The following is a 25,113-nucleotide window of genomic DNA, read 5'->3' as shown; positions in this document are numbered from 1 at the left end:
CGACGTGGGAGCAGCCGGCGTGTATGAATAGATGCAGCAGCGTGTTACTGCCGTCGCAAATGAACGTTGCCGGTGCATTCTCCGGTTTCCCGTTCTCTCTCTCTCCCTCTCGCCTCTTCTCTTTCTTGCCTGCCTCCTAGGGAATGTCTTTACTCTCCCTCCGGCTTGGTTGCAGCCACGGTGCCACGTATCGCTTCTCTCCGCGTGTCTGCCATAATGGCGTTGGCCCGTCACGAACGCCAGTTATAGCGCGATGCACGACGGGATGTATGACTAACAGTTCCTTCTATTCTCGGAGACGAGCTGGCTGGTCGCCGCTGCACAGCAGGATGTCGACTTTCGCGATCATCCGGATGTCTTTTGCAGCAGAAAGTTATTTCTGTCCATGGATTTTTATGTCCCTACTTTGGTAACGGCTAACAGAAGGGGATATGGAAAGTTGAGTCCAGAGGAGTTTGGAGACCCAGGTTTCCAAAAAGTATCACCATCCCTGACTGCAATTCCCATCCCCGTCAAAGACATCGAGAGATCCTCCATTTTGGATAACGCGGCTCCATGTACGCGAGTGAGTGTGCAGAGAGGATGATCGCGGTGATACGCGCAAACGCGAGGATGAGCAGAGATGCTCTCCGGCTGTGTCGACCCAATCAGAAGACGAGGATGCTCCCCTCGGCCCAATCGGGACCTCGGGATAGCTCCGAGGCACGTGCACACAGGCACAGGCTGAATATCCCGAAGAGCCGAGGGACACACAGGCTTGGGAACGCGGAGGACGGCTCCGATGAGCGAGGGAGGCATCACCACGAGTGGGAAGATCACCGACCAATGGGGAGTCTCGTTGGTGGAGATAACGATGGGTCGAGTTGTAGCAGCAAGGGGCCGCGGAGAGACTTAGAGAGAAGCGAAGAGAGCACGAACAGAGTGGGAGAGGATCCTGAGTGTCTTTTACACCAATCGTGCTCTAGATACCCCTGCGCAGAACCTGCTTCGCTATGGAGTATCGCTATTCAGGTGCAATTTCACTCGGAAAGCTTGGGAATTTCATGGTAAAGCAGATAGCTAGAGGAAGAAGGGGAACAACGAAGAAGTCATAAACCTCGATGAAATACCGCCACGATAAGTCGCTAATGAGGTTAATTCATCAAAACTGTCCAACTGATATTCAAGTGATATATGAGCGACGCACGAGCAGTGCATCGGTCCATGCGCGGCCTACCCGTGGTACATTAAACGCAAACATGACAGAATCACCGAGAAGTCGGCAGATCTTTCTTTTTGAAGGCTGGAACAAAGGGTGCTAGAATTTGCAGAAATAATTGGGAATGCGCCGGATTACGTGAGTTCCGGTGGAAAGATGAAAGGAGCGTTTGATCCAGACACACGCCAGCTACACATTTACTAAAATGCGTAGACCCGTGGGAGGTTGCATTCGTCGATGCGTTTTCCCAGGCTTGCAACACAGACCAAGCTCCAGAGAACAGTTCTCTTTCCCCTGTCTCCCTCTTACTCCTCGTCGTCGACGTACTCCTCGTCGTCGTCGTCGTCGTCGTTTCTCGGAGCATAGGGTGGTATTGAGGATGAGGTGGGATGGAAGACGAGGTGCGCGCGGCTCCTCCTCGGAGGATCAATAGAGACAGGGAGACGAGACCTCTTTCCCTCCCCTCCGCGCCTCCTCTTGCCCGCTCTCGTCTCTACTCTCATCCCTCCATAGCGGCACCCTCGAGAACAACCCCTCCCGCTTCTCTGCAGCGTCTCGACATCCCGCTATCCTCCGCCTCTTCCCTTGCTTTGGCGAACCTCTACCCTCTGCCACCGCGCGGCTGATGGCGAACGCCAGGGGATGGAAGAGGATAACGCGAAAAATGGAGGATGAGTACCTCGAAATCTCAAGTCCCCGAGCTTTCCGGCTCAGAAGGGGAACTTGTGCATGGCTGACAGCAGTACGGCCGCTGTTTATAGCGCTATTAAATGCTCCCGGCTTTTAGGATGAAAAACGGAGTATGATGTTCTCGAAAAGGATCGGTAACTTTTGGGTACGTGTGCGCCGTAAAAAAAAAAGCGGGTCGAATACACCCTGGCGGCTTTAATGTCCTCGACGCTGAAGCGGTGCTCTCTCCGCATCCATGGAAAAAAACAGGGAGGGGAAATGAAAAATAAAACGTTGCCGCTTTCAGAAGACTTCATAGAATCCAAGGAAAAATGCGAAGGAGTAGGCTTAATGTTGCGTGGCCGGGATGCAAGGGGTTCTGTCGGAGGTCTGCTTGCCCGGGTGGATCGGACAGAGACGGCGAAGAAGAAGCAGAAGCAGAAGAAGAAGTAGAAGAAGAAGAGTGGGGTTGGAGAAGGCAGGAGTCACGGAGGCTTGTGGGTAATGTTGCGTGATGAGACGCCTCGCGGATTCATCGAAGAGAGGAGAGGAGAAAAAGGAGGAAGGGACGCGGGAGAGGAGAAAGAAAGACAGAAACGCAGAAGCTGGCTCTGCTCTAATTCTAAAGAGCACTCTCGTCGGACTCTCTCCCTCCACCTTTCTTCCTTCTCTTTCTTCGACTTTTTGTCTTTCTCTCTTTTTCAATCCTGCGGAACGGGCTCTGCAGCGCGGCGAAAATCCAACAGGCCACCGGCAGTCGTGTCATGGGGATGAAAAACGCATTTTCTTCGTCCTTTCTTCCCTTTTCTTCCACCCCCTATCATCGCTCTCTGTCTCTCTCCCTCTCTGGGACGAGTCCTCGCCTCTTTTCCCTCCCTTTCGCCCGTTTACATGCCGATGGAATCACAGGGAAAATGATTCTTCGAGATTTCGAAGGCGCCTTTGTTAGACGAGCTTTTAATACCCATATACTCGCCATATCGCCGAGTACCGAGAGCGTATAACCGAGAAAAAACTGTACTCGAGATGAAAGATCGCGTACTTTGTTCTTAGCTACTGTGTCAGAAGGGAAATCGCAGGGACGGGGTGCGAGTCTCTGGTTCGGCGCTCTCGATCGCCGATCGATTCCTCCGATAACGCGCACGTCTCGCGGAAGAACCGGTCGGAAAATAAATCGGAAAATGAGCGATTATCTAGGGACGCGGCAGCGTCTCGACGCCACGTACATGAAAGACACCCTGTATATGTCGACTGTCGGTACCGCTATCATTAACTCGTCGCACGGCTATTCCAACTTAACCTGCAACTTATTTCATTAATATCTCATCACGCCCGCAATATTTTGTAAATTTGAAGGCATTTATCTCATGTAAACCGTATATAAGCTTTCGAATAAAACCAAATTCAATAAAATCGGTCCACGCATGACAGAGATATCGTAATATCGTCTCATGAATTAGTCAGAAAAGGTAGGATTTTTCTTCTGATTCTTCTTCTTCTTATTTTCCAACCAAATTTTGGTTCGTCGATTCGTCGACTCGTTCGACTCTTCGTCCGTCATTGTAACGAAATGTCACGAGCTTTTACACTACGTAAGAGTCTGAATTATTGTCTCAATTAACAAGGTAAGTCGCCAAAATTTTTAATAGATTTTTTATGTAGAGTTGCAGACTTGGAGCGTACATGCATGTACAAAATAATATATTATAACAAATTGCATTTAAATTGGTAGATATTTTTATACCAGCAAATTATTTTTAACTTTGAGTTTTTATGGATCCTGTAGAAATGAAGGGGACGCAGGCAGAGGCTTGAATAAAAACGAAGGAGACGCACAGACTTGGAACTTATCCGGAGTAATTTGTCAAATCAACTAAGGTAAATCGACAAAATTTGTCAAAAGACATAGCATTAAGAATTAAGAAAATAGATTATGGTGGACTGCTTGCAATGTAGAACAAGTCATATTAGTGAAGAAAGTATGCTGAAAACGCATCTCCCTTGATGCTTTTCAATTTTTTGTGAGACATTTGTAATACTTTAATTAAAATCAACAGTAGTTGCTACGCTATTCATTAATTTGCAGCTCATTTTGATTTCACATTTTTTTTTATTTTGTAATTATTATTATCTTCTATTTTTTCGTGATTTATTTGATTTCACGTACTTGGCGTAATTTTTTTACTTTTTTGAAGTTGTTTATGGGGATAGGTGTTTGCTCCGAGCGGCAGGCCTCGTTGGGGCGCCTTTCAGCCGAAGAAGGGAGTGCAGGGGTCTAGAGGATTGGGCGGGCTACCTCGGCTGTGATTAATTTGAATCAGCAAATGCCTTCGAGGGTTTACACTGACTGAACTGAAGGCACTGCCATGCCAGTAATATGCTACGGTCGAGAAGCTGAGCCGAAAGGGAAGGAGGATGGAGGAAGGCGGACGGTGACGGTGAACGAGGGAGGATATTCGCGGGCGAAGGGAGTCTATGGATATGTTCACAAGGGAAGGAAACATCCCCCGCACAAACCGCAACGAAAGCCAACGGCAGCCACGAAACAACCCCCTGCTGCCTCCCTCTTCTCTTCACGGGGACGATGCATGTATACACAAGGGAAGAGAGAAGAGACGGGGAGTGGGAGACGAAGGAGAGGGAGAGAAAGAGCGAAGAGGGTGGAAACCACGGAGGTGAAGACAGAACCGAGTGCAGAATCGCGAAGGGTGGTAGACCGTCTTAAATCACTTCTCTCTCTCCTTATCAAACTCCGTTTCACCAGCAGGGCGAACATGGGAATAGCAACCCCCTAATGTTAAGGCGACGACAAACCCAATCCGTTTTACGGAATTTGATTATATAGCAGAATTATCTTAAAGTGTAATTGCTCCGCTCGGATCTCGAAGGCTGCGTATATTACGGTTAGAAGAGTGGGCGTTTCTTATAGTGAAAGAAGCTTAACAGTCTAGCAGGATTTTACGATCGCGCTGGCACCGTCCACACCTCCAGACACCAATGATAATGTACCTCCCAGCCGGAAAGATTGAATTTTGTTTTGAAAACACGAGCCGTGAAATTCGAGAAGGCCCCTTTTATTGTCCTGCGCGGACAGTCTTCGTGGAACAAGGCCGAGCTTTGACGAATTTATCGTTTCGGGGGCCGTTACGCGGAAGCGGGTAACACAATCGGCGATTCGAGGCAATCGATTTCCACCGCGAGAGACCGAGGGCCCATATTAACCGGCAGGCATTTACACGAAAGTCCACGGCGTTACGCCTGTTGTTGGCGACGGACCAAAAAGAGGGAGGCAAAAAAGTGCAGCGAAACGCGGCTACCAGTGCACGGGAGAAATTTTCTCTCGCCGGCGAAGAAAAAGAATTGGAAACATATTAACGATGACGACTGGGGCTCGCGTTAAACTAGAACGTGAAGCAAGGTTTGACACGAAACTCTTTTTTCTCTTCCTTCGACCGAGCTCCGAAAGCTTCGCCAGGGCAGCAGTCGACAAATTTAAAAAGATGAAATCTACCCTACGCAACCAGCTTGGTACCGATTTCTCGAATACCGTAACCCAATTACGCCCTTTCCCGCTCCGTAATCAAGAAAATCCCGTGAAACTCAACCGATGCGACAATTACTCCCGCAAGCAGCTTAAAGTTCCTCCCCGGAAGCAAGAGGAATCGCCTAATGAACGCATTGTGATAACGGGCGTCGCGATTCCTGCTATCGATGGGTTCCGTCGTAAACGCGAAAGTTAATATGACAAATGTGGGGGTAAACATTCGGTGGTAGTAATGAACGGGCTTGGATTCGTCCCTGGCGGAGCAGAGGGTGTCGGCAGACCCAGTGCGGCTCGAATGTACCCCCCCCCCCCACCCCCTTTGGGCTTCCAATTACTCGCGTTTAGTTGCGTTTTTCCGCTCGAATGCCCTCTCTATGATACACTCGCACACTCGACCCGCGCTTGGCTTTTAGTTACCCAAACCCACTTACTAACACGCGCGCGCGCGCGCACACGCTCACCTGATCCGCCCTTACGTACGGTTCTCTTCTGTGTGTTGTGCTTTTGTCGGTGTGTATTCTGCATCCAGTCGTAGCGCGGCGGACGGATACGAGTACACGATCGTCTGCACGAGCCCTGGTAATATGACAAGGGGTAACGATTGACTGGCTGCCACGCCAAGGATTACCAATCAAATTCTCGTTACAAAGCCCGCCACTGCTACGCAGGCTAACCTTTGCGTACCGACGTGTAATGCTGCGCCGTCGATATCATTGCCCGATCTCTCTAGACTAATTCTATCAATCTGATTTGCGTGCTCAAGGATACGAGTACAGCGTACTTTGAATAGGTACTCTTTGTTATATATTTGGTGGTTACTCGAGCAGCCTATTTCTCCACATCTCTAGATTGCAAGGCTACGCACGGGCTCTAAGAGAAAGCCAACAATTTCTTACTGTATCAAGTTCACACTGTGCAACCACTGTTGGTTTCGTATTTGGCGCCCTTCCGGCAGCTTATCTCCAAACGAAGAGCTGTCTATAAACAATGCACGGCGCAGAGACAATGGTAATCGCGACGCGACATAACCTCACATTCAAGCCACTTCGTATTGGACACTTTGTCTGTTTATTAGGTAATGACATTGCGACGTTCGGAATATTCAGTAGCCCTCGTGAGATATAAAGCTGCTTCGAGGCTGCTTGCACAAGCATCGAGGAAGATGCTTGTACGAAGAGAGAGAAATCGGCTTACCTTCATGGCAAGGATCGTAGAGCGACTATCGAAAGATCGTAGATCACGTCTTCCAACAGAATAACTGCGCGTCTCTTGGTACTGTTCAGTCGCGTCAAATGGCACATCAACTAATCACAGATTAAATAGCACTTCACTGGAAAACACTCGCGATCGAAACACCGACTGCAAGCTTCCGGTCACTCGCGGAGAATTGGCGCGCAAACGTCTGGGAAGACGTTCTCCTACGTATCTACCACTTACTACGCGTGTCAATAGCTAACCTATTCCCGTCACGGATGATTGGTTCCTCTTCGTATTTAATATTCGAACTACAAATTTACATGAAATTCAGCACTTTGCTCATCACAGTCGCAGAATCAAAGGTCGTACTAATTTTTTGGTTGTTCTTAATTTTCCAAGAAATCGATATTTCATCGTGTCATTGATTCACGTATAGATCGTCCCGCGCTGTGCAATTGAAAATCAATCGCCGCGGCTTGATGCAGTCATTACGCTGTCGGAAGTAATCGGTGTTTTTTCAAACCGCGGATAAGACCGCGAAACGTTTATATTATTACGCGATAATCGTCGCTCGCGGGTGTATCAGTGCAGTGATTTTAGTGGATGCGGAGGATAAGGCGAGACACGAGCTCCTGCGGAGGCTGCGTCGACAATTGGGCATCTGCGTACATGCTGATCGGTAAGGTTATGGTAATTTGCGCTGCGTACGACGCTAAGCATCTTTTCGTGTTTGGCAAGAATCAGATGCTACTTTTTGTCACGATCCAAGACAAACACGCTTCCGTCCGCGTGGCAGTTGCGTTCGCCAAGCAGATGCAAGTCGAAACGTCTGTAGAAATCAATGACACGCTGACATATGCCGATTCTCCGGTCGCAGTCGCAGCAGCCATCGATCGGAGACGCTGAACATGAACTCGTCGAAATAAAGAGTGACCCAAAAATGAGGCCTTTTTCAGATTCTTTTTGGTCCCACGATTTTGGAACGGAATTTTGTGCCAAATGATACCCTATGATGAGACATCAATCACAACAAATTTTCGAGTTGAGGTGACAATTAGTTTCTGAGATATGGAAGGTCAAAGAAGTAAAAATTCGTTTAGAACGCTACTATACAGGCTAGTTAATAACCTATATGGTGGTAATTAGTTTATCTTATAGGTATAAGTAATTTTTGCTCACTAGCTATTAATTATTGGTTAAGTAAGTGTTCACACTCTATAATTGCACTTGTCCTTTCTTTTTATACACCATGGAGAATTCTGTTTAATTAATAATAATAATAATAATAATAATAATAATAATTAACGCGTCAACCCATACGCGTCTCGATGCACGAACTTCTATGTCAGTCTTGCTGACTGCTAACAACAAATTTGAACTTAGATTTTAAAAATTCACAAAACAAAAATTAAGAATTTTATTATTATTTTATTTATTTTATTTTTTAATATATCGTCCACCATGTTGAACTGGCCATTGTGAATTTTGAAAATCTAAGTTTCAATTCATTGTTAGCTGTCAGCAAAACTCACAATAGCCGATTCAATATGGTGGACGATATTAAAAAAAGCACCCATTACACAGTCATTTATATTTCATGATTTTGATTTTTTTTCGTGAATTTTGAAAATCTAAGTTCAAATTTGCTGTTAGTAGTCAGCAAAACCCCTGGAAATAATTGTTTAAATTATCGGACTGACATAAAAGTCCGTACATCGAAGCGTATGGGCTGACGCGTTAACGAATTTTCACTTCTTTGACCTCCCATATCTCAGAAACTAATTGTCACCTGAACTTGTAAATTTCGCGCGATTGATGTTTCATCCATATGGTATCGTTTCGCGTAAATTTCAGTTACAAAATCGTGGGACCAAAAGGAGGCTATTTTTTGAGTCACTCTTTTCAGCTGGCCACTGTTCAGATAGCCCTCGTCGCGCGTCCGCTGTACACGGTACGATAAAAGTAATGTTCGGGCGATAAATACATAATTCCCCCTGGCATCCACGCCACGTAATAATATAATAACGAAATATATTGTCCTGACCTGAAACGTAAAAGAGTCACGCCATGCCTCTCTGTCCACCTTATTGAGCGCGCATAATTCGTGCGGCGAAATAACTGAAAACGTTGTTCCGTAATGTCATGCGGCCCCGGGGGCAAAGGGAGGCGATTTGGTCGAAACGATTTGTCGTCAGGTGACGAAGCTCGCGAAAACAGCGATCCTTGTCGCACGGAATACTTTCGATTCACGTGAAAGAACGTGGAAATTCTGACACTGGTATCGTTGACGCGGTGGAGCTTAGACAGGGACACCGATTCAACGCGAAGTATTCGTACCTTTCGCATCGATAAGCTATCGCCCCCATCACCCTCGCCGGCTTGGTAGCTGACCAGGCTTATTAATAAGCGGCGTTAAAGGTCACACTGTATATCTCGTTAATCATTCGTACTTATTTTAGAACGGGCGGACTCGCGGGCTCTGGCGATCGTCGCGAAAGCGTACGGATCCGCCCTATTTTTAAATCGAGAGCTCCGCAACGGGGTCGCTTTTAAATCTCTCGTATCTATACGAGGCTCGGTGCATAAGTACACGTAAATAACATCGCGACGCTTTTGTTGGATTTACGTGGAATACGATGCGATTAGGGGGTAGGTGGGACAGTGGCCGAGCTCTGCTCGCGATTTCGCCGGCGGCGCGACCCTCAAGGATCCGGGATAACGAGTTAATTTAAATACGAAACATCAAAAGCTTTTAATCTTTGCGCGGCTTAGCCAGCCGGGGCAACCTACTTTTTTTTTCCCCCGCTGATACACGCCACCCTCATTCATATACATTGTAACGCGAATATCCAGCGCGTATATCTCCGTGATTATTGAACAATCAGATACGTTAACGACGGAATGAAAATGGTACTTAATTCCAGGGAAAGTCGCCGCTTGATTCCGCGGTGATATTTCTCGCTCGTATTCTCCTTCTGCGAGAGCGGCCCGGGGGTGCACTTCCACCCCGGTTTCTCTTCCGTTCTCGCGCCCGCTATCCAATGGAAATTTCTTTTCTCGCCGCTCGCGATCGCTGGAAAAGCCGGGGCAACGATGCGCGGCCGCGTTTTAACGTTGCACGCGTGCGCTTGCCCGCGGCGGACACGTGTTCGGCGAAGGAATCGTGTAAACCCGGGTTAAGTGTGCAAAGGCGATCGGGAGCATTTATGATATTTTTTTGCGGTCTCGGAAGGCGATACAGGGTCTGTCGTAGAGGCCGGTTCGCATGTCTCGACGAGGCGGTCTCCGTGGTCACATCAGTCTCCGAGCATGCGAGGGCCCTCAAGCTAAATCCCCGTAATATACACACAGGGGCACCGTCGAGGTACTATCGCGGCATTATACAGACATACCTATATCCCAGCCCGATGACTGCTGATATGACATGCGACCGTCTTAGATATAGGCTGCACGACATGCATCGCTCTCTTTCCCTCCCCCCGTCGCAATTTCCTCCCACCATTGTGCTGCAACCCTTCCGACCCCCTTCCTCGTTCCCCGCCCGCCCGTTAACCCGCCATCGGCTTCGGAAAACGCTTCACGTGGGCGACGGGTAATCGTCTCGCGAGTTAAGGCCTTCTTGAAATACGTACAGCTTTATCGCCCTCGCCCGCTATCCTGTATCTTTCTCGAACCGCCTCGGCCGATCGTCGTAAATACAAACAGGGAGAATTAAATTAACGTTTCATACTGCGCGGCATGTATGTGCCAGGTACCGGGCGATGGAGGCAGTATCAGGCTCCTCGTATCTCTGGAATTAAAATGCAGCGTGCTTCCTTGCTTTCTCAGCAATTATTGCTGCTACTTTACCGTAGGTAAATGCGATTCGATTCGTCTTGCTCGCGGCGCTATCCCGCCGGCGATCTGCATAGCTGTGCGTCACGCACTTGAATAAAAAAAAAAAAGTTATGTACTCATGGTACTCGGTGCTCCTATGTTAATGGATGTTAAGAGTAAAAGCTCATTCTTCTTATTCAAAGATACTTTTAAGATAATCGCGCATACACGCATGGAAAACATTATTTCATAATCTGCCCGGCATTACGCGGCAAACTAATAATATATTGCTGAATTACAACTCCTGAATCGTTGGATCGATACGCGAACGAGCGCCGCGTCTCGAAGCGCTGGCGTAATTGAAAAGCACGTCCTGCGACCACCGGTATGATACTTAAGGGGGGAGAATGAGGAAACAGGGGGTAATGGAAAGTCGCGATGAATATGGAGAGAGTCGCGCGATGAAACTGTTAAGCGCAGGAACGATGGACAAGGATTCGGGAGGTTTACTTTCCGTGAGGTAGTAGCGAAGCGGAAAACGAAGGGATGTTAAAGCCGCTGTGAACCTCCTCCTCTGCAATCATCGCCAGGTAATGTCTCAAGCGGTATCGATTAGCGGCGAAAGAAAGAAGACTCGTTGAAACGGCTCTAGGGAAATTGCGCGTAAAGTTCCACCACGCGGAACTCAGAGTTCCCGGTGTCGTTCGGGTCGTCAGCGTTCGTAGTCCGTCAAGACTGGTTCTTATACCTCATCGAAGCATTAATCTCGCGGGCCTCGTTGACGCGAGGGGAAACTTTCATGCGTACAGTCACCATTGTCCACCAGGAAGCAGTGTTTCGGCGAGTAATAACGAAAGAAGCGGGTGGCCGGTAATTACGCTCGCAAAGATGAATCTAGAAGAGACGGTAGGGGGTGTAGCCGGGTGGTCGTGCGCAAGAAGTCGAGTCCACAAGCCGAAGAGTAACCGAACGCTCGTTCCTTGTGGATCGATAAGGGTGGTAGGGCGGATTGGCCTTTTAGCTAAGGGTCGAGAAGGAAGGCGAGTGGTTTTTATAGCCAGCAAAAGGACAGGGAGGGTCCTGGGATCCTCGGGTGGCTTACTCGACCAGAGTATCCCTAATATACGTCATCCGTTAGCGGCACTTTCCTACATCCCTCTCTCTGTCGATCTCTCCACCTTTCGGTCAGAAGTGGCCAAATCTACTTCCTCCGTCTCTTTATAGATTTCGAGATCTCGAGTAGCCTCGTACAACTACCCTAGAGATTGGTCCTCGTTCTCGCACCCCCTCCGCTTCCCTTTTCTTCCAATATCAAGCAACACATATTTCTGCTTCTTTATTTTCGATAACATCTGGCCGTAGGTTGCGTCGTGATTCCGCTGAAACACGGTTGCATCGCTCTCCTCCCGTTTCATTTTCGTCGCGCAGTTTAAATCTGGGCTCCGTCTGTCTGTCTGCGCACACATCATAAAGTAAAGAGAGGGAAAGTTCTGTCGGGAGCTGGATTAATTCGATACCTTCGGCACACAGCACCGTCAGCTTGCAAACTACTTAGTTTCCCCGAAGTGTTGGAAATGTTTAGAGAGGAGCACGTTCATCTGTTTTACGTAATTTTTGCCTTCCGAGGTTATTCTGGGGAACGTCTAAACGCGTGGCTCCGAAGAGCTGTTGCACTCTGGAAGCATATCCAGGCAGAAACCGACGCGAGCCTCGGTTTCTACGCCACTGATAGGCACGTATTCAATTTGTGCACAGAACGTGTGCACGTTCGCCACGCGTAGATACATGCACGCGTACATACCTCCGCGCCACCCTCTCCCTCTCTCGTTGACCCTCACTAACACGGGGGAGCAACACCTGCCTTGCGCTTAACGCGAAGCGGCCGGCACCCACACGCGCGCGGATCCGCGCGCGAAACACTATATCCATTTAAACGTGGATGCCTTATGAAGTCACACATATCCTCCGGCTGGCTGTTGCTCTCCTCCCGCTGCTCCTTTTTCACTTCCCTCGCTCTGCCTGCGTTTTTATGCGTGTTGTACAAACGCGGGTGGAGCACGTGCAGCGGGAAACAAAGAAAGTCTCGCGGAGGAAGAGAAGGCGTCGGTGGCGGCGCAGGGGGGGGGGGAGGAAGGAGAGAAAGCACGACTCGGAGAGAGGAGAATTCGCGGAGAGAAGGTGACTCGTGGAAGGAGAAGGGAAAAATAAAGGAGAGCAAAAGGGAGGACGGGGACCGGATGAAAGTATGCGAAACAGTCCCGGCCGCTGTGCGAAGCGGTTGCTTAAGAAAGGAGAGCAGAGGTGGAAATAAAGGGCAGAGATCGCGGAGCAATGGGAAAGAGTTTGCGCGCGTTTGCTGGTACTTGGCTTCGGATGCATAACCACGCAAAAAAATTGGAAATTGAATGGGGATAAAGCCTTGGCCTCGAGTTTTTGATCATTAGCCACCGTGCGCCTTGGCGTGCTCGCAGCCCGGCTAAATAACACCAGCCCTCGGAAAACAAATATGGCACGAGTTCTCAACGATCGTTTCATGCATCCACCGTTCCCTCCTCGACAAAGAGAGACCAACGTGGCAGTCTTTTACGATTTCCCGGAGATGAAAATAAACGCTGGACCATTATTGTCGAGCTGCTCGCTCCGCGATACGTCGCGATATTTCTGCACCCTGCACGCGTCGTCCGTTACGAGCGATTCGAAACCCAAGATCTCCGGGCAAACCGTCGCCAATAAGCGGATCGCCCGACTCGCACGTAGTTCTCATTGAAATAATAGCTACTTACGAGCCGGCCAGCTTGTTCCCGTTTATATATAATTGCACGATTCAACGGGCAAGCGGTCGCTTAAACTATTCCACTTGGAACGAAGTTGATCGTGGAGTCTTTGTCCACAATTTCGAGAAAGGGAAAAGGAGCCATCGGTCGATCAGAAACTTTCATCGTATAATCAAACAGAAAAGTTGAAATTTCAAGCTCGAAGAAACTCTAATTCCTTCGTTCATGCGATAGTAAATCCTCAAGGTCCCGCGAGACACATCGTATAATTTCTGTTACGTGAAATGACACAAATATAAGCTGGGTGGGAGGAGCGCGTGGGCGAAGGCAGCCGGCGGCCCGGTGGCGAAAAGGGAAAAAGTTTTTCGAATCGTGCACCCAAGCAAGCCGGAGGTTTTCCTCGTTCGCGCGTGCCGCGTTCCACGTTCCACGGTGTAGCCGTACCGATGGAAACACACGCAAAAAGGGAGAAGAGGTGCCGATCCCGGCTTGGAAAGGGCGAAGGAGCAGGGCGGAGCTGCGCTCGGAAGGGTGCGCGGGCGCGTTTCACGGCGAGCCACCATCCCGTGGGGTCGGAGGTCGTGTTCAGGTGCGACGAAGACGGAGCAGAGGGGCGCCTAGTCGAGCGAACGCACCCAGAAATGCAAAGTCGAAGTGTCGGGTGCGAAGCGAGTCGCCAGCCAAGCCTCGAAGTCGACGCGCCAGGTCCTCGGCTCGTATTTCCTCCGGCGATTCCCATTTTCCCGCGGACGTGTCGCGCGCGCTACGTTTCCCTTCCATCGTCGATCACGCGACGGACGCCTCTAAACGGACAGAGAGCTGGTCACGCGGCAGAATCGAAGGAGGCGCGACGTTGCGTGTAATTGATCGAATGGACCCTTTCGCGGATCGATCGATTCTCCTGCGTCCTGCGAGAATAGAGGCCGGCGATAGGTGAGGCTAGTGGTGCCGTTTGCGTCGATCGGTGTGACTTCGCCCGCGTTGATCGCGGCATCGATCCGTGGCTATTCGTCGCCACGTGTTTTCGGCAACGTGGTCGTAATCGACGAGCACCCAGCTCGCGATTAGTTGCCTCACTGTTTCCACGAACGCTGGGCGACCAATTTTCTGGCACGTTCATTCGCCGGGGGGCGGGGGATCCGAGCGACGAGATTAAATGTTGGCGAGCGCGGATGTTGCATAACGGCGCAGACGATCTGAACAGTTGAACTTGAGAAAGGGCCGAGACACAACGAATTTATCAGACAAGAATGTTTATAATCAGTGCGCACGTTAGATACTTCGTATCGAGCTGGCACAGACTACACGTCAGCAACAAGAGGCGATAAGGGCCCGGCACAGACGGACAAAGTCGTGAATCAGTGATCAGCGTGGTCAGCAGACGAGATCGAACGCGGTGAACACCTGTTCCTTACCGAGGTGTCGACGGCCGTTCGAGCATACGTGGCCGAAACTGAAATCGGGAACGATGAATGAACGCGAAACGGATTGTTCTTTGATGAGCAGCAGCCGGAGGCGCGTAGTAACTCCTCTTACGAGCCTTTTCAGTTACGAAACTAAGAGTCTAAGAAACGATACACTGAATTTCAAGTATCAAACGGAATGCAACTCGAGACACAGCATCCGAAAGATGATCAGACAGACGATTAGCTGAAAGGTAAACTGTTTCAATGGTTGCAAGGGACACAGAGTCGCTGTTATCGAAAAAGTAGCACTGTTGGGCACGAAATCTCGGTATCGCTCATAAGCAGCGATAGCTGATTATAAACAACATCAATAAACGATACGCATCCGAAAAGCTTCTTGGGAGGTCTCGAGCGCCGGTTCAAGACATCGGCACGCCAGCAACCAAGGTCACTGTTGGCCTTGATTCGACTGAAAAGTTTCCATGACTGTTAAGCATCATCGGAAGTCCTCGAGGCCCGATCGAAGCGGCGAATCGAAGGCCTTATCTTCGCCCATCGGTAGGATAGGCCACTGTAACGGCAGCTAGACGGCTGCTTGGATAGGAGAGGAGCCCGGGAGCGAAGAAACGAGAGGTTGTGCTCTCGTAGGAAGAGAGGAACGCGGAGGAGAGACAGCGGCTGATCATTGGTGGACAGCGGAGCCGGATCGCGTAGGTGGTGGGGAAGCCACCAGGTCGACTCCGCAGGTGGGGAAGGCCAGGAGGCAGAAGGTGGAGGAGTCGGAGGTGGAGGCGAAGTAGTCGTAGTAGTAGAGTAACACGAAGCAACACGAAGAGGAGAAAGAGGAGAAAGAAGGGGGTGGAAGAAGCGGTGGTGTAACGGCGCGGAGGTGGCGGCGGAGCCGAGGAGAGCGAGGGAGCTGGGTGGAGGGTGAGAAAGGGTGAGAAGTAGAGGAAGAGAGAGAAAAAGAGATTGGAGGGAGTGTAGGAGAGGAGGAGAGGGAGAGGGAGAGAGTCGCGAGGGTGGAGGACAAGGTGGTGGAGAAGGAGGAGACGCGGAGGACAGGAGAAGCCTCCACTGTCGGAGGACAGATCCAACGCACGTCAGGATCCCAGTTGGACGGACCGACGCTGCCGTCGGATCACGGAGGAACCGGGGAACCCGGTGTACCGGAAGCCCGCGTGCCAGGATGGACTTTCTTCGTGCACTCTTCGTGGTGTCCGGCTCTGCGCTCGATCTAGACGCGTCCGTTTCGTTCTTCGACCAGTCCGAGTGGCGCGAGTAAACAACAGAAAGAGGAGAAGGAAGCTTGTGCGAGGCCATCCCGACCGGTACGCTCGGTACTGTTTCATCGAAAGGTGACGGGGGTGGGAGACAGTGACATAATCCACAGGATAAAACGATCTCGTGCATAAACTCGCATGGCTCGGAGGACTGTCAGCTGCGTCCTTACGATTAGTGTTTTGTTTTCCAAACTGCCACCCGCCGTGCAGCGATGAGATCCAAGCCGGTGGCTAGAAGATTGGCACAGGGTGAGTACCTCGCTGCTCCCTTATCCATTTTTTTTTTTTCACCGATCACCGTTTGTCCGTTGGAAACGGTCCGGAGACAGTGTCGTTTAAGCCTCGACTACTACCGCACGGGGGACGTTGTTTCACTTGATGAATTTTCTAATTAACATTCCGCCGTAAAGTTAAACACGTGCGCGTGAGAGCCCGCGTCAAAAATTTGCGATACTTCGGCGACGCGTTAATTGGAATTGCATTTAACTAGGTGGCGGGAAATTATCGGCTATACGTTTGGTTTAGAGTTTTTCAAAGCGTTCCCCGTCCCTCCATGATTGCATGTCGCCTGCTCTTTGTCGGCGCTCCACATTTTCCAAAAGTGCCCTGTACGTTTCGGTGCTTAGTTGAGCATCGTCGTCAGACCGGGGAATCGATAGGAGGAATTCGAAAAGGGTGCTCGTTCCATCGCGCTTCTGACAAACGCTGTATTTCAAACGTAAAGGCATTACGAATTTTTCAAAAGCACGCCGCACCGTGAGACTATATAAAACCCATTTTAAAACGAACTTGTGTCTTCGCATCTCCCAGATTCCGGGATATTACCGTCGGTAGTTCGACGGGCTTTATTTTTGCTAAGCAGATCGCGTGACCGGCTGCAAATCTTAAACACTCCGGTAGACACACACCTAACCAATCTCAATTTTCATTGTCAATAATTTGCAATGGCTACATCAGTCGTCAAGAACCTGCAGACTAAAAAAAGTCGAACTTGTCGCAGAGTTTATTTGGAGTTTTTAACAAGGAAGTACAGGAGGGATACACTTCGGTATTTCTTAATAGCGATCGCAAATATTCGATTGGCTACAGAGGAATGGCTACCGTGACATGTTTCTGATAACATTATCACGTACCGCGAGCGTGTCATCGTTCGTGATACCGTCTGGGTCGTCAGAACGACACCGTGGAAAGAGTAGTAGGCGGTTCTCGCGCTGGCGCACTCGTTACGTCGATATCATTTCTTCTTTTCCTGTATTGTCTAGTCACTGCCCGTCCTCCCGCCTACACCTACTTATCATCTGCCTTCAAAAGTCCCGCCCATCCTTGCCTGTCACCATGTTCGCGAGACTTTATACCCTTCCACCAACGACACCCACAATTAACCGCCTTTTTCTCCTTTGCAACAGTTACACCGGTTTGCGGGGTACCGAGTTGGTTGGGTCAGTTTGGAATATGACGATGGAAGTACGTTCACACGAGTTTTTTTAATCACGGGGCAACATTCTCAATACTTTTGGGCGGTCAGGGAACGTTCGTCCGACAAGGACGCGGATCGATCTTCCTTTGTTTGACGGTTAACAATGCAGGATCGCTTCGTTCACAAAAGATTGGACGGTACAACGAGCCAACGTTAATTTATTATTATACACTGAATGGCGGCGCGCAGCTAACTCTCCACCAACCATTTTGGATGGGACGGTAGGCAAATTGATGAAGGGCGGTTGCACGATCGACCGATGTCTCTCTCGAGAACAATACTCTGACATTGATAGCGCACTTTAGAGGGACAAAGCTCGCAGGCATCTGTCTTCGCGGTCTTTCATTGGCCTACATTCTTGAAGGCTACTTCAGTTGATCATCGATGGAATCCAAGCAGGGCCCGTAAAAGATTCTGTAAATAAAAGTATTCTGTGTCCAAAACATTACGACGTTGAGTGGGCGAGCAAATCCGTGCCGGATAGAGAGGGAACGGTGCTCCAACCGCCTGACAGGCTCGTCAGGGCGCGCGTTCTGCGCAGGGGATGATTTATATCGTGCTCGCGATTTATAATAAAGCTCGCTTCCCACGGTCTGCCACGCACCGACGACGGCAGGCACTTTGAAGGGATCTAGTAATCTGTAAGACAAAATCCGTTAACGCTTGACTCACGAGTCGGCGAAACAATAGACCATCCATCCACGAACTCACCCTCGGCCTCCTCGAGAACAGACTCATGCGAGACACGGAGGGAAAGAGGTGAAAAAGGAAGGACTCAAGGCCTCGCCAGAGCAATCGAGTACTCACCGCGCACTTTTGCCACGGGGAATTACGTTAAATGCATCTTCGACGGTTGGCTCGTGAGAATGGCAAACGAAAGAAGTCTGAAGTTACGTCGGGGGTGGAAAAAAGTTTCTCCGTTATGCATTCGATATCGAGTAGCGGTGGACTATCGGTTCCCCCTCCCTCCCTTATCCGCCAGACATCGTTGAAAGCCACTATTCCTCGGTACGTGGCATTGTACTCGACGGTAGACAGGAAATTTTTGAAACTGATAGGAAGTAGAAAGAGAGACGGGCCATCTCGGGCGAACCGCAGGAATAATCGCGGAATCCACCTACCAGGGCGTTTCAAAGGCGCATCATCCCATTGAGGGTTGCGTCTAGCCGCGGCACCGGAAGTCGTATCCGAGAGGAGACAAAGCCAAAGAAACATACGCACAGAGTGCCGTACTGGCGGGGGTGGAGAGTATGAGGGAGAGGTTCTGTTTCATCGGTGCTTTTGTCTCGCATCCTGAGAGAGTACGATTGAATAAGGAGCATGAATAGATCGGATGATCCTAAGGTAGGTCAGTCCATTCTCGTCTTGCGGGAGACTCCTGCTACCTCCGATCCCACCTCCTCCTCCTCGTCTTCTTGTACATTCCCCAGCGCTTCCACCCCCGAACAGTCCCAATTAAAAGCGTCTTCCTCCTCGATTCTCTAAGCGCGCGTCACGTATAATAGGATTCGTCGCTGCGCCTATGATAGAGGGTTTGCACCCAAGCGAATGGCTGGCTCTAGTGGGGGATGTTTTCCAGAATATTTAAGCATTACGTTTCACGAGTGACACAGTATTCCAATAATTTTCCGTCACATACCCGCGTCTTGCATATAAATGGAACGTATGCATAGTACGTTTGGAAGTCACGCGAACAGTTTCAAGCCGTTTGAATTTTTCTCCAACCCTTATCGAACAATAAGACTTCCACTTTTGTGCGAGAATACTATCGACCGTTACGAGTTAATTAACGTTTCGTCGTCTGTCGCTGCTGCCGAACGCGCTTCCTTGGTAGGGGATGGAAGACGAGGCAATGACATCAGAATCGAGGAAACTTAATTCATCGTGACGTCACGCCTCGGGAAGTACTCTGCGTGGTTATTGGACGGCCGGACGTGATCGATTCGATGTATGAATTAAAGTGCCAACAATACCCCCTCGAGTAACTGCACGCGGCCATGCAAATCCGATAACAGAAAGTACGAACAATCGTCTCCGTTCCTTCTGCTTTCCTCTTCACCCTTTTCTTCGAGCCTCCGCTGCCCCCTCCTCCGTCCGATGCAGCAATAATCCAGCAAAGTCTTCCTTGACTCTTTTCTTTCCCCGCCCTCCGCCCCCGCCAATTAACGATCGGCGCGGTGTTTGTCATTTGTTTGCCGTTTCCGGCGGAATGCAATCAGGCCGGGCTGAAACAAACGCGGCCAATCAGCCGCGACGGACAAACGCATCGAGAGGCGGCTAGATCCCTCTACAATACTCTACGTTCTACGTGCAGCCAGGTAATTGATCGTTCGTGGCAGAATTGCTTCCCCACGCGGAATTTCACAACATTAATATTACATCGCAGGCTCGTCCACCGAGCAGCGAAAACAACCGAAAATCATCCTCGCGTAGGCATAATTTGGGCTCCGCGCGACCGTTTGTTGCCGTCCAAAAGCACGCTCGAACGATAAGGGAGCCATTGTTGGCCGAGCAGGGCAATTGAGCGATTAATCATCTAATTAGGCATTCATCGTGCTAGACCGCTATCGCGATTCCTTTCCACCGCCAACGATTGTTGTTCCCCTGATAAATATCCGTTCTTTGCCTCCTCGGACCCGAGCAACTTCTGCCGATCCCGGTTCACGATCGTTACCCAGTTTCTCGATTGATCGACATCCACCTGGGAGGAGAAATCGCGAGGAGAGAGAGGTCTCTCGCGATTGCAAATCGACTGCTGGGTGGGTGCGCTTCCGCGTGGAGTCGCGCCGCGGACAGGCACTCGCGTCGCGCCTGAATGCGGCTGACACGTCGCTCGGGCGAGCTAAGCGAATTGCCCTGGATGCTGGAGCGAGTCGGCAGCCGAAACATTTATTCGCCTCGATATTCGGGGCGTGAGTGAAAAGGAGCTGTGCCGGGTACAACGGTCTTGTTTTTTATCGATGGGAAATGAAAAGTCCCAGGTAGAAGAGGAAGGATTTTATTCGACCGGTTATATTTTCGCTCTTTCGCATTCGCGAGCTTATCGATCGTTCTGCGAGCAGGCAGATCGAGGGTCCGGGACTCAGGAAATGTTTATCGCGCGGGATTGTTTCTCCCGCTCGAAGCTAGATTACATTCGTGGCGAATTTGATTAGCAATACGCGATAGCGCGGCGCGTAAGCACTGTCCTAGCGAAACAATAGGCGTCGTTTAACGAGCAAGATTTCTTGGAAAGTTTCCCCCGAGAGGCCATGAATCGCTGGGCTGCATACCACGATGAAAGTAACGCATAATCATGTGCCGTTGCTGGCACGTCGCTTCGCACACGCTCGTTCCCTTTGTCTCTGGCAATCTTGTGGCATTGTAGCGTGCGCTCTAGAAACATTTTTAGGGAAACAGTTGCTCCATTTTAGCGCACCTCAGTTGTCTCTCAGCTCGACACGTAACTGGCGTGAAGTAAGAGTGCCGTGTAGTCTGTACACTTCAGTTCAATGGTTCTCGGTATTTCATTCGCAATACGAAGGGAACCATGGCGAAACGAGTCTTCGGCGGAGGTGTACGCGCGTAAAGCAAGAAAGAGTCGAATACCGTAACGGATGAGCACGCGTGTTCACGCATGGACGTTCCTACATTAAGCCCATCCTGGTTGTTTTCGTCTTCTGCGGCGACGAGCCTTCTTCTCCTCTTTTACGCTACTCTTTTTCCGCTCTTTGTTACCGCGACGACTTATCGTGGCTATTTCTCGGCGAGCATCGAATGCATTTTGTACACGAAGGAAAGATTTCAGTTCTTAGCCAGCGTTTAATGTGTAATATGTATATGGGGCGGTAGGGGGAGCGTGCGGCGGCAGGATCGTAAAGATAAATCGATAAGGCATTAATTAATGCCGAGGACACTAGGCAGGGATGATGTGAGCGTACATTCAGAAGCGAGTCCGCGATCGTTGGAGGGTAGACTCGGGCCACTTTCTCGAGGTGTTCGCGTGTCTGGCATTGTTTTACGAGACTCATTTCCCGCAACGTCATTCCACTACCACCAGCACTTTACTCCCGTCAACGTTGCCATCACTTTTCGCTGGTCAGTTGGCGATCTCGGCTTCCATTGAAGTGGGCCAGAATTCCGGGATTATAATCGATCTGACGCCTCCTGTGACTCGCTGAAAAACTCAGCCCCGATAATCCATATTCTCATGTAAATTTCACGTGCTGGTCACGTAAGCGACCGGCCGGTCGGTCCGGCTCGAGCATTTTTATGGAAGTCATGGTAACGAGAGGCAACGATTCGCTTCGAGTTAAGGAAACATTGATATCCGCGTCGCTGCGAAATAAGCAAACACCGTGGCTAATTCGTGGGCGGCGCAAACTCGGGATAATTTAGATGTGGCGTACTTTCCCGCTCGTAGATAGTTTTAATGTTTTAACAGCACGGCCCTCGGACCGTTTCATCAGATAAAAGTCTAATGAATCCAGTATTAAAGGGAATCGAATTCTCGATAACGTCCAGCGCCACCCCCCTGTTCCGTAACATAATAACTTCCATTCTCATTTCCTTGGTGTCCAACGCAAGGCGTAAGATTTTCCTGATGACAATCGGCCTTCGACCGTGTACACTGGGCTCTCGTGCAGCGCGAAAGTGTCCCTACCGAGGAGAGTACACCGGTCGCACGAAGAACCTGCTCGGTGTTAGTCGGACTGAGAAGTAGGTAGTCGATGTAGGAATGACACGACCGGTTATCTCGCTGGCCACGCGATATTGTCATCAGGGGTAGGAGGGGGGATAAAAGTAGTTACCGCGAGGGGGCAGGAGGCAGGGTTGAAACGTAGAAAGAAAGAAAGAGCAAGACGAAAGGTGGGGGAGTGAAAAGGTGGTGGAGGAAAAAATGAAGGAGGAAGGACAGGGAGAGGGAGAGAGGACGCGATAAGATCATCTTACCACCCCCTGGCATAAGTCGACAGTGGCCTTTCCCTGCCCTGACCAACCCCCCTCCGTGACTCGACGGAGACCATTTCAACGATAGCACACACTACCTTACTCGGCCACCGCGTTATCTCGCACGCGAATTAGCTCTACAGATTTCCTTTTTTTTCTTTCTCTCTCCCTCTCGCCTTACCCTCCGATACCCTCCCTCTGTCTTCCCTCTTTCCCTCTTTCTCTCTTCCCCCACGGCTTTCACCCTCGTTACCTTTCCTTTTCGTGCCGTACGTCTCCGTCTTCGTCTCTGTCTCCCTCGCCGCTGCCACTTCTAGTCGACGACGTTGCGACAACGTCGAAAGGAGGAAAACCCTCTTACACACGACACACGACACACTACACATCGTGCACACCTACCCGCCGCGCCGCCACCCCCTACCCTATGGCACACGTCTATCGCATTAGCGCGCTGCCACGTTGTTGCTGCACCACGTTGTACCGCATCGGCTACGAAATGCATGACGTGTGCGTAGGTATGCGAATTTTCATTGGGCCAGTACCGACGCATAATTTTGCATAAACCAGCCGGGGATCGTAACGACGGCTAGGCAGGCGATTAAATTACTCGCCCGCGGTTAAAGGGAAACGCTTATCCTCCCCCGTTCGTGTCCTCGTCGAACCGGAGGCCCAACCCCCGTCGATCTTCGTCTTCGTGCTCCACCTCTCGAGAAAGAAGTCGTTGGTTGCGCGCGATTCTAGATTCTGTTTAGACAGGCCCCGGAGATTTATCGATAGCGACGCGATTTTACGATCACACCCGCTCGGCCGGTGCACAATAGATGTGGCTGTGCTTCTCGCTGTTTGTGCATCACGATGCCAGATACTCCGCGCTTTACGATGCTCCGGCGATTTACGCGCGCGAACACGATGTCACGGTCCGTTTCGAGATCGACGGGCTTCCTATTTCAAAATCGATACATCCGACAAAAAAGGGCGAGTCTTCACACATGCTCCGAGCATTACACTTATCCGTGCAGCGTGTAAATCATGGTTTTTATAACGTAAGAGTTCCTCTGGTTTCTCAGGCCCACTTTTGTCGCAACGTAGTGGTGTTCCTATCTCAAGTGCACACTTGGTTCATTACCCTCGATGATCTCACGGGAACGAGGATGATGCGTCTGCCCTTTTAAAGCGTTCCAAGCCCGTGCAGTGGTTGCTCGCCTAAGAAATTCTGTTTCCCTTGCGATTTCTGCACGCTCCTCGATCTTCCAACCCTCCCGCGGGCCTACACATCGCAATATTTAAAGCAGCGTACGGTGACAGAGGAAAGAATAAACACGTACACCGAGAAACGTGTTGCCATTTCGAGGCACGCACGACTGTTGCGTTTATTTTGTCCTCCTCGAGGTACGTGCACGAGGGTAACGCTCCTCCACGAGGGCAAGGTGGGTGGTACGTATGCTCGATGGAATTCAATTTGGCATCGGTATAGGGTTCGCTCGGAGCCCCCCGCGTTACACGATGTTTATCTCTTACGTTTCCAACCAGAACTTGATGCTCGCGAGACCACGCGTTGAAGATTGATTTCAACGAGTTCTGTCTCTCAGAAGCTCTAGAGTAGCAGGTATCGTTAATTACGTTCACACGCTCCACGAGAATCGACGTTTCCACCGCGAAGGGAGATCTTACCCCTGAGAATGCAGACTCCTTATCGAGTAACTTGTACAAAAGGGGGTTCATTATCTTCTCAGTGGACTCCGAGATGTCTTTCGGCCCCGAATGTCTTTCTAACCCTCTACACCACGCTCCCATTCTTCCCTGAATGGCGGCCTCCTTATCTGCACGAGAGATTCGCGGACCGCTCTTTCAATTGAATTCCGCTCTGGGAATCGTGATCACCCGCCTCTCGCAGTTTCACACACGGCCCTCGTCCGTGGCCACACGTACACCGAGCCCCCGGTGCCTTCGCACAAGCTCGCTTCCACCCTCGTGTGCGTATACGTGTTTTTCGCGTGAGACCGCGCACGTATCCGTACCCACACGCTTGAACGTTTATTTACGTACACCAGATCGCCTGTAACGCGGTGCTCGTTCGTGTCACGGGCACACAGGCAAGTCCTCTGGACTCTCGTGGCACGTCGGTGGTCGTGCGTGGCCACACAAGTGTGCGCGTGGTTCTTTCGTTTGTTCTCCGCTTGGGAACGGGGACTACGAGACAAAACCTCGCAGCTCGCAAGAGAAAGGAGGGTTGGGGGCGAGAGAAAAGGGGCGAGAAAGACGTGGCAGAGAAGAGGAGCGAGGATCAGCTTGTGGCGCGAATCGGGTTTAGGACTGTGTCAAATGACACTGGCCAGGACACGACCGCGACGATGGTCCCCGGGTATCCTCCTACCATTACCAACACCCCCGCCTTTTTCTTTCTTTGGGGCTTGTTCGGAGCTGTGATGGGACTCGTGGAGGTCGTAGGTCGCGTGGGAATGAAGAGTGCACCGTGAGCCGACGCTCCAGCGCCGAATTACACGGCTCCCTCTTCGTCTCCCTCGCCAACCCTCCTGCTTTATCTAGAGACGCGGCAGCGTCTCGACGCCAAGTACATGAAAGACACCCTGTATATATGTCGACTGTCGGTACCGCTATCATTTACTCGTCGCACGGCTATTCGAACCTAACCGGAAACTTATTTCATTAATATCTCATCACGCCTGCAATATTTTCTAAATTTAAAGGCCTTTTTCTCATGTAAACCGTATGTAAGCTTTTGAATAAGATCAAATTCAATAAAATCGGTCCACGCATGACAGAGATATCGTAATATCGTCTCATGGATCAGTCGGAAAC

At 50.3% G+C, this 25,113-nt stretch overlaps 1 protein-coding gene across 4 annotated transcripts in view; it reads left to right on the top strand.

Annotated features, from left to right (window-relative positions):
* The first annotated feature begins 7,197 nt into the window (after positions 1–7,197).
* Positions 7,198–25,113, top strand: part of LOC143372132 (transcription factor hamlet) — a 69,677-nt gene continuing 51,761 nt past the window's right edge. For 2 of the 4 annotated variants that reach the window (XM_076818060.1, XM_076818059.1), the window contains exon 1: positions 7,198–7,287. In XM_076818060.1, the coding sequence (XP_076674175.1) occupies positions 7,212–7,287 (76 nt within the window). In that variant the 5' untranslated portion in view covers positions 7,198–7,211. Of the gene's footprint in view, positions 7,288–15,620; positions 16,137–25,113 lie in introns of those variants that run through there. The other 2 variants (XM_076818061.1, XM_076818062.1) reach the window with 1 other exon arrangement.

The sequence above is a fragment of the Andrena cerasifolii genome, chromosome 8 (assembly GCF_050908995.1).
Source record: "Andrena cerasifolii isolate SP2316 chromosome 8, iyAndCera1_principal, whole genome shotgun sequence".
NCBI classification, from domain to species: Eukaryota; Metazoa; Arthropoda; class Insecta; order Hymenoptera; family Andrenidae; genus Andrena; species Andrena cerasifolii.
The sequence above is the reverse complement of the archived record's forward strand: the minus strand, read 5'-3'. Positions and strand labels throughout refer to the sequence as shown.